General features: G+C 42.7%; 1 protein-coding gene across 6 annotated transcripts in view; it reads left to right on the top strand.

The window, feature by feature from the left end:
- The window catches only part of RBPJ (recombination signal binding protein for immunoglobulin kappa J region), a 219245-nt gene that overhangs the window by 112786 nt on the left and 86372 nt on the right, over positions 1-20087 (top strand). Inside the window, exon 1 of one of the 6 annotated variants that reach the window (XM_047856227.1) lies at positions 2883-2931. The exons of 2 other annotated variants lie outside the window; for them this stretch is intronic. Coding sequence is in view for 1 of the 4 variants with exons in the window: in XM_047856223.1 (XP_047712179.1) it covers positions 5209-5228 (20 nt within the window). In the remaining 3 variants the exon portion in view is untranslated. Of the gene's footprint in view, positions 1-2882; positions 2932-5138; positions 5229-6726; positions 6840-20087 lie in introns of those variants that run through there. 3 more of the 6 variants (XM_047856223.1, XM_047856225.1, XM_047856224.1) reach the window with 3 other exon arrangements.

Raw genomic sequence — 20087 nt, 5'->3', positions numbered from 1 at the left:
AAATGTTTATTTTTAAAAGAGAGACAGAGTGCAAGAGGTGACAGACAGAGAGAGTGGGAGACACAGAATCTAAAGCAGGCTCCAGGCTCTGAGTTGTCAGCACAGAGCCCGATGTGGGGCTCAAACCCACGAACCATGAGATCGTGACCTGAGCCGAAGTCGGATGCTCCACTGACTGAGCCACCCAGGTGCCTGGGTTTTTTGTTTTTGTTTTAAGTTTATTTATTTTGAGAGAGACAGTGTGAGCAGGGGAGGGGCAGAGAGAGGGAGAGAATGTTAAGCAGGCTCCTCTACGCTGTCAGTGCAGAACCCAACACGAGGCTGGAAGCCATGAAATTGTGAGATCATGACCTGAGCTGAAATCAAGAGTCGGACGCTCAACCGAATGAGCCATCCATGTGCCCTAATATATCATGATTTTTAAATTAAGTTTTAAATTTTAAGTCCAGTATAGTTAACATACAGTGTTAGTTTCAGGTATATATTTAACTTTATTTATTTTTGAGAGAGAGAGGCAGAGCATGAGAAGGGGAGGGGCAGAGAGAGAGGGAGACACAGAATCTGAAGCAGGATTCAGGCTCTGAGCTGTCAGCACAGAGCCTGATGCAGGGCTGGAACTCACGAACTGTGAGATCATGATCCAAAGTCGGATGCATAATGGACTGAGCTGCCCAGGTGCCCCCATTTTTTTTTTTTTAAATAAGACACCTCTTTTTTTTTTTAATTTTTTTTTTTTTACATTTTATTTTATTTTTGAGAGGCAGAGAGAGACAGAGCACAAGTGGGGGAGGGACAGAGAGAGAGGGAGACACAGAATCTGAAGCAGGCTCCAGGCTCTGAGCTGTCAGCACAGAGCCTGACACAGGGCTCGAACTCACGGACCGTGAGATCATGACCTGAGCCAAAGTCGGATGCTTAACCGACTAAGCCACCCAGGCGCCCCAATAAGACACCTCTTGATTGACATTTAGGTTGTTACCAGTATTCTCTACCATCAATAATGCTGCAATATATAGGTAATTTCATACATGTGTGAGTATATTTGTAGTCTAGATTTCCAGAAATGCAACTGTAGGATTAACAGGTTAACAGTGTTAACAGATTAACAAGTTGTATAAAATGGTTTCATAAAGATTATACGTATTTTCACTCCCATTAGCAACATAACGTAAATACCTGTTTCTTAATATCCTTCCAATAGTGTTTTCTTTCCTGAGGTTCTAAAATGAATAAAGGAAACCCTTTGAATAAGTGTAGATTCATCTACTGGCCTAGCCCAGGAACAAGAAATTTTTTTGCAGTAAGTCAACACAGATGATTACTCTATAGGATCTCTTCTCCCCAGGCAGGCTGGCACTGGGGTATTTCTTGTTGGTCTAACCCCAATACTGTTTTCAACCCTAGGAGGCTTAGTGAGCTTCCAGAATCATTTCTCCTCTGCTGTAGAGAAGACATACTGTTCATTCTGTAAATACACACTGAGTGACTATCATGCACCAGACGTTGTTCTAGTGGCTTAGGTTTAAACAACGAATAGACAAAAGTCCCTGTCGTTATTAATGTTACAGAATAACGAGAGAAGGCAGAGAGGAAACACAACGCACAGGTATGATATGTGGTATGTTAAGTTATAAGTGCTTTGGGAAAAAATAAAGAAGGGACTAGAGAGTATGAGGAGTCACTTTTGTGAAGGGTGGTCAGGGAAGGCCTCGCTGAGAAGGTGACGTTTCAGCAAAGGTGGGAAAGCGGTAGAAAAAAATGAACAAGGTATCTGAAGGAAAGACCAAAAGCAGTTGATAGTGTGCCCGGTATGTCCTGGAACAGCAAGTCAGACTGCTGGTTGGAGCTCAGTGAGCAAAGGCAAGAGGAAGAGGTGAGGTCAGCGACATCAGGGGATTTGGGTAGCAGGTCAGACGGCATAAATCTTTATAGTGAAATGGGAAAACCATAAAGAGCTCCAGAGGGTTGCTCTGAATGCTCTATTGACAACAGACTGGGGGCGGGAGGCAAGAATGGAAGAAGGGAGAACCACTTAGGAGACTTTCTAGAAACAAGGCGAGGAAGGAGATGGGTCACACCGGGTTGGTAGCCATGGAGGTGTGGGAGTATTTGGACTGTGGGTCTATTTTGTAGGAATGGCTGGCATGATTTGGTTAGACTGGATGTTGGATGTGGGAGGAAAAGGAGGCAAGAATGATTCCAAGGTTTTTGGCTTAGAGAAGTGGGAGGCTGGAGTTGTCACTTACTGAAATGGGGAAAGAATGTAGGCAGTGCATGTTTTAGGGTGAAGATGATTTGTGACTTGGCTTATGGTTACCGTGGCTCTCCGTGGCTGGGACTCTCAGATGGCCGTGATTCCAAATTAAGTAAATGGCCTGGACTAGACCACGACTGAAATGCCTTCTTGGAATGAAGGCTGCAACGAATCTGCCCATGGGCATTGTCCTTGTCCTGAGCTATCCCGTTCCAAATATGACTTGCACTGAGCTATAGTATTAAATATTCTTACAGCTTTTTCTCTGTGAAATATTTAATCAAAGGGATAGGAAAATGCGCGCACACACATCATCACACATAACTAAAAATCCTGCAAACAACTCAAAAACTTGATTCCTTGTCCACTACGTAACAAGCAGAACGTGAGCCTCTATCAGAGGACTCACTGTCCTCCAAAAATCAAAACTCAATTCTAACTGAATCAAAACTAATTGCCTATCTGTGATGTCACTAAGCCACCAGTTCCTGAGAATGCCCTGCTAAGCTGGTACAGAAACCACACCAGGCCAATATGAAACGCGCCTGATTGAAGAATGTAACCACGAATTCACTGGTCCAATAATTCAAAAGAAGGGATACACTGAAACCAGTCATCGCTAAAGCATCTGATGAAACAATACCTAAAATGGAATGAATATTTCAGCAAATAGAAAGGTAAAGGAAAGCAAAGCCAACAGTTTAACTCTTATTAGTGGAAGGAAAGTAAAACCCACAAGAACAGAAACTGATATATAGGAATTACTTCGAAAAGCTAGGAAGAAATCAGGGGAAAGACATTTTTAAATTGTGTCCTTGAATGCGAGGCGGGCGACAGTGCAGAAGCGCAGAGAGCACTATTCTTTCCCTACCCAACTCGCGAGGCCAGCGGGTAGATCAGAAAGAAAACAACCAATTGCTAGAAGAGAGTAGCTAAGGAAATCTGAACTTGTTTTAAACCAAGTAAAGTGGTGGCCAGACTAGGTGACTCAGAGGCATGACTCAAACCCGACAGTGGGGGCCGTCAGCTCCCGGAGGCCGGGGGTGCGGCGTCAAACACATTTTAGGAAAGTACCCGGCTCGAGGAAGGCGACAGGAAACCTCCCCGGGGGATCGGCCTGGGGCTCCTCCTGCCCTACAGTCTGACCTCTTACCAAAAGCACCAAGAGGAGTTTCTAATCTCCTGGCTTCCCCTTCTTGCTTTACAGCCCGCCCACCCCGCCACCCATTTTTCTTCCACAAAGTGTCACGCGGCGTGTGTGTGCAACACGTCGTGCCCCCTCCCAGCGGCCTTCAGCCCCGCGCTCCCCGCCACGCGCCCACCCGCCCCGCCTCCGCGGCGAGCCGCTCCCTTCCCACCCCGCCCGCCGCCCGGGCACGCGCGGCACGAACAGCGCCTGGAGCTGCACCAGACAAACACCTGTCCCGCCTGGGCTCCGCGAGATTTGGGGGCGAAAGCATAGGCAACAGTGGGCGCGTTCTCGCGAGGTTTAGGAAATTTCCCACGGCCCGTGTTGTGTCTGAGTTGAGTAGTGGAAGGCGGTGGGAAGGAGGTGTAGCGTGAGACTGGGCTGCCCGCATTGGGCACATGCGCAGTGCCGCTCGCGCGTGCCGCGCCAATCCTGCAGCGCCTTCAGCAGGTCTCCGGCAGCGGATTCCAGTTCTCCGGGTTTTGGGGCTCCCTGCAGGAGGCAGTGCCCGATCTGGGAATCTCTAGGAATTGAAAGGGCAAGGCTGGCGGGGGTGGGGGTGGGGGTGGGGGTGGGGGTGGGTTGGAGGTGGAGAAAGGGATGTTGCTGGTAGGAAGAAGGGGTCAGGATTCAGGCCCTTCTTCCTCCTAGTAAATGCCCAGACGGACCAAGTTGGCTCCGGTGTTTCCAGGGTTAGGTTGCCTGAAGTACGTTTCGGGCAGCGACCAGCGTCCTTCACTCTGCCAGGCCCACGGGAGGACCTGGGCAGGGTCTGCCCCCATTACCCCTGCGTTCACACACGGCTGGGGACTGCGATCAGGTGCTAAAAAGGCTCACACTGCAGGCCAATCTGCGCCCCAGCGGCACCCCGGGTTTGAGTGCGGGGTGGGGGAGTGTTGGCTCTCAATTCCAACGCAGTTTTCACTTCTGGAGAAAACTGCGCAGAGCCGTAACATGCGTGAGAGAGGTGGACATGAGGGGTGTCTTTGCCAGAGGCCTTGGCCTGACCTCGTTTCACACCCAAGGAGAAGAAAGTTAAGTCCACAGAGCTGAACTGCAAAAGTTTTCCATTTACAGAGCTCTGCAGGGCCAGCCCACGTTGTAACTTGTCTGTCTGTGCGCTAGCACGGGGGACCCAATGAGCGAAGACAGTTCTAGGTTTGTCACTCGCAGAACTCCAGGCATCTCTGTAGCTCCAGCATCTAACGCTGACATTAGCATAAGGGAGGCGTCCAATGAACGTCTGAATGAATGAAAAGGGCTGGGAACCGGAGTGAGCGGGAAGCCACTTGGAAAACACCCATTTGAGGAGGTGTTTCATCTAGGCCTGTGAAACGCGGCAGATTTTCCCAGGACCCCTCCTCCCTTCCCCTCGGCCCCGCCTCCTGACCCCTCCATTCCCCGTCCCCGTTGTAATCCCCTCCGGTTTTCCTCAGTCTCCACGTACGTCCCTCAGGGCGCGTCCCAAAACCCGGATAACCGGAGCGCTCCCCATGGACCACACTGAGGGCTCGCCCGCGGAGGAGCCGCCTGCGCATGCTCCATCGCTTGGGTAGGTTTCCAGGGAAGGCAGCGAGCAGGCTCCCCTACTCCGCGGGCGGCGCGAGGCGTCTGGCTCTTCGCGGCGGCTGCGAGGGGAAAAGAAGCGCGGGGGCTGGGTGGAATTGAGGAGTGAGGGAAAAGGGAAGGGGCGGGGGAGAGGGACCAGGGAAGGCGTCAGGGGGAATCTCGCGAGGGTTGGAGTTTTGGCGAGAGTTTGTGGAAGATGGCGCCTGTTGTGACAGGGTAAGTCTGGGGGAATCGGAGCGCTGGGAATCGGGAAAGTTGCGGGCGTCTCGCAGCCCGTGGCGGGCAGCGTGTTCGGGGGCCGCGGCGCGCTTGGCGTCCGGGGCCGCGGGGGCGGCGTCGCGTGCGTCGAGCGCGGCGGCGGCGGCGGCGTGTGGCCGTGCGCTCCCCGCTCTGCGCCGCCGTGGCTCGGGCTCTCGCGCGTGAGGGCGGGCGGCGGCGGCGGCGACGCCGGCGGGTGCGGGCGTGAGTGGAGCCGGGCGCGCGGGGCCCGCGGGCGCCGTGCCCGCCGTGCCCGTCGCGCGCCTCTCGCGCCGCCGCCCGCGGGCCCTGCTTCCCGGCCCCGCGCAGCTTTGTTCCTCCGGGCGGTCGCCGCCTCCTCGCCCGGCCGGTGCCCCCGGCCCCGGGCGCTTTGTCTTTCCCCGCTGCCCCCCGCGACTCTCTACCCCCGGCCCTTTGTTTCACCGCCTTGGGCGCTTTGTCCGACCCGTCGCGCCCCGCATCCCTTTTCCATCTCCTCATCTCAGCTGTCCTTCCTCCCGTGCCCCTTTGTTGTGCCCTTCTCTACTCGGTAGCTCCGTGACCTGCCATAGCCCAGGCACCAGATTTCTGCCTTTTAATTTTTCTTCCGTTTTCTCACTTGTTTTCCTCTCACCTTTCCGTTTGGCACTTGATCACCCCCAGAGTCTTTGTCTCCCCCATCCAGTGGCTTATTCGCTTGGCATCCCCCTTTCCCTCTCATCATCGGTTGATTTATCCACTACCCACGGAGTATGTCGGCTGAACTGTCTCAGCCTCGGGGACTCCATCTGGTGCTCCTGCGAGCAGACAGACCCTACGGTTTGTTGTTGTTTCTGTGGGTCTTAAAGATGCATGGGGATACTTAGTTTCCTCCTCGGCGCTCAGCACCCTTTTCTCTTGGGATTACGTGCACAACCCCCCCCCCCCCCCCCACCTTTCTCTCGGGATTACAGTGTCTCCAGTTCTCTTCGCGGTCCCTTTGGGCCCTGGTTGTTTTGCTTGGAAACAGTAGCCCTGGAAAAAGATCTCTTGGTTATTGCTCCCCCCGCCCCCTCCACCGCCCGCTCTTAGGCTGTTTCTGACGGCCTAGGCCAAGGGCAGCTGTCGTAGCTTTGCCTCTGGGTTACCTGAGGGTATTGTAGGACGGTTAGAAGAGGTGCGAGGTATCCTTTTCCTGCTGGTGTGTGAGACTAGTTTCAGATATCCACACTGAATATTCATTTTGTACGTGAACAGTAGTAGAGTGAATTTTGATGTTACAGGACTTGTGAGTATTCGGATTGAAAATGTCAGCATTTTCTAGACTCTAGTTCTAGAGTTTATTTTACCAGTAACTCCTGCCTAAGGAAAAAGGGAGGCATCCTGCTTGGGAATTTGATATAAATGGTTTACTTTTTCTTAATCTTTAGATAGTTGATACTTGTATGTTTTTGCTCTGTAGATTTGTGACAACCCTTCTGTCCCATCTTTGGAGTTGAAATGAGGAACACGCTTAAGAGTGCAGTTTCTGGTTGATGAATACTGCTTCTAGAATCTTCGTGGAATGCATTAATCAAATGCAATTAAAAGACATTTAAGTAATAGTCTTAGGTAAAGTCACTTCTAATGTTAAAGGAGCTTTAAATTGTTCAGAGTGCTTTTTGTTATGGTAATGTAAAAACTGGGCGTTGTGTGTGGGGGTGGGGGAGAGTTGGTGTGGTGTATTTAAATAGCCTGAATATTCTGGTGCTGGGGATAAGAAGTTTTTGATTTACCAGGATTACTAGACTGAATATACTGTTCACAAGTTTTTTCCCCCTACTAGTTGATCACTATTTTTAGAAGTTGTGTTACCCACAAAATCATTTGGAGTGTCATTTCCTTTGTAAACTAAAATTCCACGTAAAGTGATGCTTAGTAGAGGATGTACAAGATTTAGTGTGGGGAATGTTGGTGCAGTAGTAATCCTTTTTTTTTTTTTTTTTTTTGAAGGCTGTGATTAGAATTAGTAGTTTGAATTTTAGTTAATGGAAAATGACGTTTCATAATTGATACGTGAGGGTTTTGTGAAACTTTGTTTTCAGTCTGGGTTCCATGAGTGGATTTTACCAGTAATCATTTGTCTCCCATACTTGTTCTTTGTGCATAACCATTCTGTTGCAGGTAAAATCTTGAGTGTGCTTTTTCTGACAGTAAGCAAAGTATAAATATGGTGTAATAATGGGAGGTATTTTGTTCTGACTTGTACGTGTAAGAATGATCACACAAACATCATAAAAACTACTTTCACAAATTGTTTTTTGTTTCTGAATTGAATAAGAGTTTTATTTTGTGATCAAATAAAATGTTGCTCTTACTAAATTATATCAAAAACAGCATATTTAGAAACATACGGGATGGGTTGTGGTTGGGAAACTTTCATTCTGATTATTCACTATAAAAGCTTTAAATTTATTGTCCATGTAAGTCGGTCTGCAGAGTGTGTTTTCGGGGAAAAAAATATAAGGTGCTCACTTTCCAGATCTATTTTAACATATGCTTCTAGGTATCAGATTTTAAGCAGTTAGGTTTGTTAAAAAGTTACCAATTGTCCAATAACAGATTTCTATCAATGTCTTTTAAAGGGGTAAGGTAAAAAATGGTTTGTGTGTGGGGGGGGGAAGCCATTCTTGCCAGCTATAATTTATTAAATAATCTTTGGCACTCTGGATGGATAAGGTGTTAGGGAAAAAATGGTGTGTTTGAAAGTTCTCACAAATCTTAATTCTAGTATTGGGTCATTTTAAAAATAAAATTTAAAAACCTAGGATGTGGCTTTAAAACATTTTTTGCTTCCTCCTAATACTAAATTTCATGTTATTTCAACTAGGGGCAGTATTTTCTCATGGATTGACTAAAAGTTGTTATTCTTGGCATCTGGCTTTATGATTATTTCCAAGTTACTCTACTTCCCCTGGGCCAATTTCCTAACTATGTAGTAAAATGGGAATTGTAATAACTTGCCACATCTGCACAGGATTGCTGTGCCGTAGGATTTGCAGAGAGCATCCTTGGATAAAAGGTGTAGTAAAGTCTAGGAATTGTTACCAAAATAAGCTGTTGTGAAGTAGGTCATATTTTACAGGAAGTCAAGTAGGAGGTTATGAACGAAGTTCTTGGCAAGTTGCAACGGTGATAGTGGGATGAAAAAAAATGGAAATATGCATTATAGCTTGGGTAAATAAAACCAATACATTTTTCCCCCTATAGGCTTAGACGGAGACGGCTAAGTATAACAAATTACAGGTGACGTGTGTGTTGTATAAGAAACTGAAAATCGGTCAAACTCCTAATAATATGTTGTAAAGTTGCGGGATGTTTTCCCTCTATTGATTTGTTTTCTGCATGTGGTAATATTTTTTCAAGTTTTTATTTTATGCATGTGGCAATATATATTTTTTAATGGTAGCACAAAATGTTTTTACTAGACTGTAGGTCAAATTTGTTCATAGTAATGACTGATTTTCAGTATACCTTATAGTTTTCAAAGCTTTGTTATTTGCTCTAAAGAATATTTTCTAACAACCAGGACCATAAATTTCAGGGTTGGCCCTCGGTCGAGGAGAGTTTCACATTTGGGAGATGCTCAGTAGATACTGAACACACGAAAACTGTTGCTTCTCTGTTCCAGGTAGATGATAACATGTCCCAGCTAAGTTCCCCAAGCTAGGTTTCTGGATTCCTCTCTCACACTAACTCTTCACATTTAGTCACTTACAACTGAAACTGTTCTCTCCTGAAAAATCTCTTGAATCTGTCTCCTTCACCCCTACTGCCACAATTCTTGTTCTCCTTTCTCATCTGGATTACTATAAACATTGGCAGCTTCCTTTTTGTTTGTAGACTCAACTCCATCCAGGTTCCACACCGTCTAAAGAGCAAATCTGATCACTTCATTTCTTAGTTTAAAAACCTTTCAATGGCTCCCCCTAGCAGTCTTCATTAAAGAGGCAGTGGAGTAGAGAGTTGTAGTTCACATTTAGAATTTAATCTGAACTGGATTCCGATTCTGTCTCTGCCACTTCAAACCTCTGTAACATTGTAAAGTGATCTAACTTTCCTTGCCTTTTCCATCAATTGTAAGATAATTATTTTTCGTTCAGTGGGATGTGAGGATTAAATGCAAGAAAACATTTAGTAGGATGTTTGGCACATAGCAGGTGCTTAAAAAATGTTAGTGTGGCATATAGGGTCCTCTATTTCATTTACTTTGTCTCCATCTGAACTGTTGATATTTCCCTTCATAATCAGTGCTCCAGCTGTATTTAAGAATCTGTAGTTTCCTGGATGGATTTAGCAATTTAATGTGCATGAAAAGTGCTGGTATTGGGTTATTATTCAAGACATAAGTCTGAGGATGGTCTACCAGGATCTAGCAGGCTAGCTTCCTTGCCTCATCCATGTGTTCTTAAAGGAGTCAGTATAATTCTCTTGTGTCGTGCTGAGTTGTAATTGTCACACTCAAAGGTTTATAGTTATCTGGTGACAGATACTGTGTGTGTGTGTGTGTGTGTGTGTGTGTGTGTGTGTGTGTGTGTGTGGTCATTTATATATTCTTATATAAATTCTTATATATTCAAATTCCTGTAGGCAGAATTTGATATATACAGGGAATGTATTGATTCTGTAGGGAATTTAGTTGCTGAGGTATCCAAAGGAATTGATATTTTCAGCTACAGGCAGTCTCATAGCCTATGAGAACATTGTAGTAAAATCTTAGAATCTCCTTTTGGATTATACTGTATTGTTTGTGCAAAACTGACAAGCTTAAATTTCACATTTTGTTTTTTGCATGGTTGGCGAGTGTTTCTCAAAAGGTTCTATTATTTTTTTAATGTTTTAAGTCCTTAGATGCATAGGGATGTATGTTGAAACTTAAGACACTGTGGACTGCTTTTTTGGGTGTGTGTGGGGGGGGGGGCAGGGGGAGATCCATGCCACTGAATGAAATAATAACTTGATAATCTTCAGGAAGCCTCAGGAATTGTGGACAAATTACCTATGATTTCTCCAAGCTTCATGTTCTACCTCTATATAAAAGGGAATGATAATTTTGTTGTATTTATCTGACAGGTATCATGGCTATCAAGTAAGGTCAAATATGTGAAATTGTAAAGTTCAAATAAAAACATGTATGTTTAAGTGATTTGTAAAGAGTAAAGCACTGTATACAAATATTTTAGTTGTAACAATTGGTTTCTTCTGGTAACCTTTCATAGGCAGGGTTCAAGATGGGCTTTTTATTTTGTAACCTGTGGTTTGTGGGTCATGTTTTAGGAAGGCAGCAGTGTATTTAGTGCAATGGACCGCAGCCCTTGAAATATGTATTTTGGCATTTTGAGCAGACATATTTGGTAAATTACTGCTTGACCATGGATGTTGCCATTAAGTCACCCCCAACTTTTGGGGTCTCCTTGTTACTGTTTTCCTCTCTGCTTGGACAGTGGTAATAATAATGTAGGAATGTTGAATGCCCAACTGCTACCATCTTTCATACACCCTGCCCACAGTTCTGGATGCCCCTTAGGCCTGGCACAATATCATGGTGTCACTTATGCCTCATTAGGCCTTTTTCTGCTTCAGGGAATGAAATGATATCCTAGTGGTATGAAAAAGATAATGTGTTTCCTGAACATGCTTCTGAGGAAAAGCAAGCATTAGAGGCATTGTGGCTTGGGTTGTATAATTGGTAGTAATTACCGATCTGCATAAATATTTGTGTAGGTTTGTTATGCTGAGACAGTATATAATGATAAGCACGACAGTTTTTTAGTCAGATTGGTTATGTTCATGGCAGTCTTGGAAATATCTGCACTATTTTAAGTTCACAAAACAGTGTAGAAACCACTGTTTCTTAGGTATCCTAAGTTGCAGAAGCCTTGAGATGAAAATGCTGCACCTGTTGGATGTGAGCTAGAATATGCTAGAAAATCAAATTGCCTCTTTTTAACTCCTCATCCATGCTTCCTTTCCTATATTTGATAGTTTTAACTTGGCCTTAGAGCTAATGTGTCTTCTGTGCATTATTAATAAGATGATAGAATTATAAATGAATAAGAGTGTATTTCTCATAAAAAGTTTATATAACCAGGAAAAACATTGCTCACTTTATGAAATCCTGTTATTTTTTATTAGTGTGACAAAGATTATAAGGTAACTAATACTGCAGTTACATAACATAAAGTATAGAACTAGTATTGTGGGTTTTTTTCTTTATTATTATGAACAATTTATTTTGGAACTAGTCTTGCTCCAGACAGAACATAGTAGCTTTAGGCTGGTTTGCATAATTGAAGGAAGGGTATTTGTTCCCTCATTGGAAAACTGCAGACCCACTAAGATCTTATCTTATTTTGCTAGCATACCTTGTTTTTATTTTGTTTTTTTTATGGACCTTATTTTTTAGAGCAGTTTTAGGTTCACAGCAATATTGAGGGGAAGGTACAGAGATAACCCATGTTCTCCCTGCCCCTGTACATAAATAGCCTCCCTCATTATCAACACCCCCCAGCATAGTGGTAGATTTGTTGTAATTGATAAACTTACGGGGCACCTGGGTGGCTCCGTTGGTTGACCGTCCGACTTTGGCTCAGTTCGTGATATCATGTTTCGTGAGTTCAAGCCCCGTGTTGGGCTCTGTGCTGACAGCTTGGAGCATGGAGCCTGCTTCAGAGTCTGTCTCCCTCTCTCTCTCTCTCTCTGCCCCTCCTCCGCTCACTCTCTCTGTTTCTTTCTCAAAAAATAAACATTAAAAAAAAATTACATCAACACGTTATTATCTGTGTCTGTAGTTTACCTTAAACTTCTTTGGGTTTGAACAAATGTAAATGTATCTCCCGGTGTGGTATCCTACAGTAGTTTCATTGCCCTAAAAATCCTCTGTGTTCTGCCTCCTCATTCCCTCCCCAACCCTAACTCCTGGCAACCACTGAACTTTTTATTATCTCCACAGTTTCCAGCATACTTTTTCAATTCATTTAACTTTTGGTTTGAGTCTCAGAAAATTTTTTGCTCAAAAAATTATATAGTTCTGTACAAAGCTCCTGATCCATATACCAACTGGAGGAAGTGGAAACATTGAGGTTCCCCGTCATGAAGGGGTGGGGAGGGTGGTTCAGGGAAATGAGTGTAACCACGCTTTGGTGGTTCTTCAGTGTAACTGCAGAAATAATGTTTTAAACAGTTGTTGAGCGCGTAATAGGTATGACTGCCATGTATTGGTCTTAAAAAGAAGTTGTCCGGTGAAGCTTATGATTTAGTGGAAAGCAAACAGAGAGTTATAATAAGGGAAATTATAAGTACTGTAACATGTATAATGGTGGGAACACAGAGGTGTGAATGATTATCTTGATTGGAGGAGAGTTCATAGAAAAGGTGAGAGTTGATGGGGGGGTGTTAGGAAATCAAACTGGAAGAGTGTTTGGGTCTTCTTGGAGGACCTTGAGTGCTAAGTTAAGGATTTGGATATCAATCAGGGATGGGGGCAGGAAGGCTTGAACGTTTTTGAAGAGGTGTGGCTGGGTGTAATCTGTAGAATAGAATGGGATGGATGGAGACCAAAAGAGAAATATAATCAGGGTCTGATCTTGATGGTAGTAGGCTTATCAGTGGAAAGAACAAAGCAGCTCTTTCTGAGACAGGATGGTATAGGAAGCTTTCGAATCCGTGCACTGTAGATCTATGGCTATGAGCATTCACTTAATCTGTCTTGCCGTTGTCTGAAAAATCGGAGAAGATAATACTTCATGGTATTGTTGTGAAGATTAAATGAGATATGGGATATAAAATGCCTAGCTCAGTTCTGGGAGTAGTAGGTGGACTCAATAAATACGTCCTTCTCTTCCCCCTCTCTGGAGAATTTAAAGGATAAGATGGAGAGTGGGCAAGGGTGGAAAGGAGAGTGGGGAGGAAAAAATGGAATGATTGAAACTTGGGTAAAGCAACTGGAAGTAGGAAAGTCTGAGTGATGTAAGCAGGTACAGGAGAATCTGCCTGATAGTGTTTTGTTTCCTTTAGCTTTTAAACAACTGCTGAATACTTACTTTTGCGTATTTCTGTAACAATTTTGAATACTTTGGTAACATTTAACATCTTTCTGCGTTACATGAATAGATCTGTTTCGAGTATCCCTCCCTCTCTGTCTCTGATTTGTCAGCGAGCTCCATAAAGACAGGATCAATATTTTACTTATCTTGTATAATTATGGTATAGCTGTTATCAGCTAGAATGTTACGTGCTGGATGAATAGGACTTGAATGGATTTAATTATATATAACGCTTGCCACTAGGTGGCACTTAGTCTAAGTGATAAGGCTGACATTCAGCATAGTTGGTCTATGAAAAACCCGTGGAGAAACTTGACCTCCTGGATTATGTTCAGCTTTCTGCCATTTCTGGACCATACTTTTTGAAGTAGAATATGAAACATTAGCAAACTGAAAACCCATAGTGTTGAAAAATGGAAAAAGCACAATGCCATTTCAACATGTCCTCTAGAAAAAAGCTGAAAGGAGAGGCTCAGTGAAATGCCACAAGTGACCAAACTCTCCATCTCCAAATGTATTGACAGTGAAGCCTGGTGGTTAGGGTTTAGGCTATAGTTTCTAAGGTTAAAGGAGGAGACTTTGGGAATTTGCTTCTTATTGGACTTAATGAAAGATGATGAAGTGTGGTTTGTAAGGATACTAGACTGTGATTCTGTATTCTTATTTATATTTTGGTATATTCTCCCTGTAACATACCATAGAATGTAATTATATCTTGTGTGACAAATGTTACAGATTATTAAATCCATGCCATTCAGGAAACTTCAGAGCTGGAAAAGATCTTGCTAATCATGTGTTCTAAAGTCACCACTCATTTAAACGTAGGCACAGATGGACTGAATAATTTCCAGTTGGCTAATGGCTGAGACACATTCAATGAATGAGCAGAGACTAGTTCTGGCATGCTTTTTGGGGAGAGACTTGTGCTGGTCTTTACTCTCTTCAATTTATACCACTCAGCTCCGTTTTTAAAAAAATATTTTAACTTTAAAAAAAAAATTAATGTTTATTTTAGAGAGAGAGAGAGCGCGAGCAAGCGTGCAAGTGGGGGAGGGGCAGAGAGGGACCGAGACACAGAATCCCAAGCAGGCTCCAGGCTCGGAGCTGTCAGCACGGAGCCTGACACGGGGCTTGAACTCAAGAACCGTGAGATCATGACCTGAGCCAGAGTTGGATGCTCAACTGACTGAGCCGCCCAGGCATCCCCATTCAGCTACCTTTTAATGTCACATGCACTTTGCTTTCTTTTTCTTTCTGTGAGTGCGGTCTTCGACCAAGAATACAAATCTCTCATCTCCGAGCCTGGTTGGAGTGATACTGCCAGTGTTGCTTAATAAACGGTCAGCTCTGGGGCACCTGGGTGGCTCTGACTTAGATCATGATCCCGCAGTTCGGGAGTTTGAACCCCACATGGGACACTGTGATGTCAGCTCAGACAAAGTCTGCTTCAGATCTTCTGTCCTCCTCTCTCTGCTCCTCCCCTGCTTGCACTCTCTCAAAAATAAACAAAACAAAATAAATGGTCAGCTCTGAGCCTGCCGTTCTTACCTCCTCTGCTGTCTTCCTTCTTGATGCTGCTTGTGTTCTTTATCTTGTATTTCTGACTGACCAGGGTGGCCTCTTTTAGAACACATTTCTTCTCTATGCACACTTCTCACCCAGTGTGCTTTAGCCATCCCTCCTCAAGAACTGTCTTGGTTCAGTTACCCCTGGCTCAGCCCAGCCTCTGCCTCTCGCCTCTCTAGCATCTTAGTTCTGCCACTTGCACTGAATTGCAGCTGGTTGTTTCCAAAGCCACTGTTAGAGAAAATGGAAGAAGAGGAGATTGAGAAAAAGAAGATGGTCCTATAGGGAAGGAGGCCACAACTTGAAATTTTATAGTGAAAGATAGGCTCATTTGTGAGCCTGATGATTTTCATACAGTGAGTTTTCTAGTGTGTATTTCAAGGCAGTATCATTCTCTTGACTGTGGAATTCATTAAGTGTGTTGTGTCTGTCATCTGTGCTTATTCAAACGTCAAGGAAGTGAATTAAATCCATTTCAGCATTCCAGAGGTAGTAGTGATAGTTTTAGTAATTTACTTACAGCTTATAATGAGTGTCATTATTTGATTAAATGGATCACACTGAATTAGTGGGAGTTGCCAGTTCACTATTATAATGTTTAAAAAATGAACTTGGTAGCTGTAGCTTTCAAAGATTCTTTCCTAATTATTGATAAACAATAGTTTATCAATAGTCAATAGTCAAAGTCAATAGTTTAGCAAACATTAAGAAGTTTTAGGAAGTTTTCATCCTGGCCTTCCCCCCCACCCCAATATAGGGGAAATACTTTTCCATATAGGATTTTACCTAGACGATACATATCACTGACATAAGCCTAGTTTCCAGGGTGCAATTCCTGAAAGTTGTCAGTTGGTCAATTAAATATCTTGTTACATTAGGATTTAAATTAACATGGAGGCTTAGATGTGCAGTTGATTTATTTTTTCATCTCATTTTAGCTTGTTTTTCTAATTATTTCAAGGAAGTGACTGTGTTGATGTGGAAGTTTTTCTTAAGGGTTAATTAATGTCATCTGTAAACAGTTACCTTGATTATTTTTTGTGTTGGAAAAATCACTCATATAAGAAATTCAAAAGTTATTTAAATATGTCATGGAAAGTCAGCCATGGTAGTCTTCCACCAGGAAATTAACTACTGTGAACAACTGGGAGTATAGTTTTCAACTTTTTCTTTTAAAGTGGAAATGCTGACATTCTGTTTATTACGTGTCAATAGTTTAGCAAACATTAAGAAGTTTTAGGGAGTTGACATTTTGTTGAATATCTGCTGAGTCCTCAACTACGTTGTGAGGGAGATGGTATCTCCATTTTATAGATAAGTCTGAGGGTCAGGAATTTAGTAATTTAATTCAAGTTCACACAGCTTTACTTCTGCCTCTGCCATTTACTGTACCCTCTGTATTGATAGAGCTTTTGTTTCTCTACCTAAATGGTAATCACCTGAAAGCTTCAAGCCCCTTGGAAGGTGGCAAGCAATCCTAGAGAGAAGTCTAACAAAGGCTTTAAGGAAAAGGGGATTATATTAGATTATTACTTCAAATAAAGTATTAGATTACTCTCTGTTAGAGATTACTTTAAAAATAAATGTGTTCTAGAAATTAGATTTGACTAAATCTAGATTTCGTCAAAGTTAGATTTGACTATAACTGTATTCTTATGGAATGTGTCTTTTTCTTATTTTGTGTAACAAGTTTTTATTTTTTAGATGATACTTTCTGTCAACTTTATATAAAGTATTTTGTCACAGATTTCCATTTGTCATTCAGTTTTACTTATTGTCTTAAATGGTTTAAAAATTTTTATGTAATCCAGTTTGTAGTTTGTCCTTTTGCTTTGTGTTTTGCTTGTCTTCGTCACCCCTAAGATTATGAAGGCATTCTTATGTTTTTCTTATAAATGCCCTTTTACAATTTAAGAAATGATTTATCCCTTTAACCTTTCTGGGACGTTTTTGTTTGGTTGTTTGGTTGGTTGGTTTTTTTGCTGTGTTATGTGATGTAGAGGCTGACCTTATTTTTTCCAATGTGTAACCAAATGTACAGCCTTGTTTTCATATACTCATTTTTTTCTGTCTTCTGTTTTAAAGGGTTGTGGCTCTTAAAATGAGGTCTTTGGACCAGCAGCAATGGGATAATCTGGGAACTTGTAAGAAATGCACATTCTTTCACACTCTACCCCAGACCTCCTATGTCTGAAGCTCTGGAGGTGAGGAGTCCAGCAGTCTGTTTCCCTCCAGGTGGTTCTGGTGCCAGTTGGAGTTTGTAAAACACTGTGAGAACTCTTTAAGGAAGGGCAGGCCCTCTATTTGCGCACAAGATCCCATCTCTTCTCGGCTACTCTAGAACATTGGATAGCCAGCTAGCCTCCCTTGTCTCTGGCCTCAGTCTTTACCTTTCTGCTGAAGCACGCTTGACAGTATACAAACATGCTGTTATTTCTCTGGACTCTGCTTTAGTCCTCTATTTCTCTTTTGCCCTTTGCAACAAACTTCCTGTGGAGAGTTCTTCTATCTCCAGTTACTCTTCATTCTCCCTAAAGCAACTTCAGCCAGGCTTTTATCTCCACCACTCCAGCAAACCTGCTCCTCTCCAGTTACCAGTTACCCTGCATGTTATTGTAGTGGTCAGTTTTTTCAGATGTTATCTGAGTTGATGAACATTTGATATCTTAGATCACTCCTTTCTTGCTCACACATTTTTTTTTTTTTCATTTGGCTTGTAGGATACCACACTCTTGGTTTTCCACCTTGCTGGCACCTTTTTCTTGGTCTCTAGTACATTCTCATTTTACCACATTTATCCTGCTTTTTATCCCACACTCTGTATTCCTTCCTGTTTTATTTTTCTCACTTGCATATATAAATTTCTAACTATGTATTATTTGCCTTTTGATTTTGTGTTTCTCTGCCCTACTAAAATAGAGTGCTTGGTACATAGAAGGTACTCAGTAAGTATTTGTTGAATGAACGAACCGATGAAGTGTTCTAGCAACATCACTTTTTGAATGCTCTGTCGTTTTCTCACTGATTTAAAACCCTACTTCTACTACCGTATGTTATCAAGGTTTTTAAAAAATATTTATGTATTTTGAGGGAGAGAAGACGCAAGCAGGGTAGGGGGAGAGAAAGAGAGAGGGAGAATTTAAGCAGGTTCTACTCCCAGTGCGGAACCTGATGCGGGGCTTGATCTCACTCCTGTGAGATCATGACCTGAGCCCAAATCAAGAGTTGGATGCTTAACCAACTGAACCACCCAGGCATTCCTAAGGGGCTTCCTGGTATTAATACAGATTCATCTAATGTAATCTGTTATCTGAATGTGATGCTCAGTAGCCTTAAGATCTGTTGTTAAACTTAGCTGTTGCCATTGTCTGGTGGGGAAAGTAGCAGTCGTGTTTGATACAAATTTAACCCAGGTTTACCTGCTAGTTGGTGGAAGAGTTGAAATTCAGACTCCTGTCGCTAAGGATTGTGGAATCTAGTATGTGATGATGCTACTGGGCACTCTTCCTCTCCACACCCTCCTCCTCAAATGTGAGATTAATATCCTTTAGTCCTCCATCTACAGGATTGGGTGTGCTCACTGAATAGAAGAGCCCCTTCCCTAACTCCAGCCAGAGTGAAGATCTGAGGCAGGAGGATGAAGTTCAACAGGAATTTGGTTTATGTGGGATTTTGGTCTCTGCATTTCAGTGTATGATTTTGGAAGAAAGGTTGTGGAAAGAACACAGGCTGGAGGTCATGAAACATTCTTTTCACGACTACTAACTAATTTGATGCTCTGCTTCCCCTTTTGTTTGTGTGTGTGAATAATACCTGTGATTTAGGCTGTAAGTTAAACAGGATATTATACGTGTCAGAGAACTTAGAAAATAATTCTTATACTGTGTAAATGAAAGGTAGTACTATTAAGAATGACTTGAGTCACGTGTTTTTGGTGCTCTAGATACGTTTGGTTTTTTTTGTATTACACTGGAGTACTTTTGATTTTGTTTTATGTCAAACTGTTTTATAAATGTAATTTTAAAGTTTTTGCTGCAAATGTTGTTTTTCTAAGACAGCAGCTGTGGATGTGGCTTAAAAACTGATGAGCATCTACAATGATGAGCCTTTATGGAGCAATGAAAGGCTGCTCACAAATTGTAGCCACAGTTGAAATGAATTCTGTGTTTGTTATTTGTGAATCCCTAAGGGTAAATGTGTTTTGAGGGGGGTGAGTTAGGATAGTACAGACTGAGAAAGTGTTTCTGTTCTAGTAATCTTTGGAGTCATTTCTGCTACTGCTCTTTCCTGTGGCTGAAGGAATTTGGAATATTTTGCTTGACCTCTTTGATGATTCTTTCTCTATATGTATTATTTGGATATATGTAAAGGTAAATTGTAATACTACGATGTTCTGTGGACCTAGTTTCTGTCATCGAATATTTTTACTCTCAGCAACTACTGTGTATAATAGCTCTTGTGAATGATACTTAACCTGTGTCTGCTGTCTAAAACTATTAAGTGTTGGGTTGTTTGGACCTAAATATTTTCTATTTGGTATGATTAGCTCATGCATATCAATAGTTTTAGGTACATCGCATTTATTCATTTTTATTTCAAAAGCATATGGTTTTAACATATTATTGAACAGGTTCAAATAGTTAACTCTAAGTTACTAAAAGTAGTTTTACTCCAAGATACGAAGTACCACATCTAGAGCTGAGCTACAAGGAATACTGAGGAGCTGTGGTTTTTTTTCTATCAAAATATCTAGGAGATATATTTCTCAAAAGAATTCTAGAAAATGTCTTTTTTAAACAAAGGAAGGGTGGAAAAGTGATAGTTGGAACAAATGAGGATCCATGGCCAAAAAAACCCCACCACTGTGTATGTGGAATTATGACCAGTATTTCTGAATGTCTTAGAATATAGAATTGCAAATGTCTGTATTTATGTATTTAAATCATCATAATAGATTCACTTTACTTTTTTTTTTTTTTCAAATGTTTACTTATTTTTGAGAGAGAGAGAAAGAGAACACCAGTGAGGGAGGGGGAGAGAGGGAGAGACAGAATCTGAAGCAGGCTCTCCACTGTCTGCACAGAGCCCGATGCGGGGCTCCAACCCACGAACTGTGAGAACGTGCTCTGCACCGAAGGTGGATGCTTAACTGACTGAGCCACCAGGCGCCCCAGATTCACTTTGCTTTTGTAGACAGTACTTAACATGC

This window comes from Prionailurus viverrinus, chromosome B1 (assembly GCF_022837055.1).
Source record: "Prionailurus viverrinus isolate Anna chromosome B1, UM_Priviv_1.0, whole genome shotgun sequence".
Classification (NCBI taxonomy): domain Eukaryota; kingdom Metazoa; phylum Chordata; class Mammalia; order Carnivora; family Felidae; genus Prionailurus; species Prionailurus viverrinus.
This window is presented reverse-complemented; position numbering and strand designations above follow the sequence as displayed.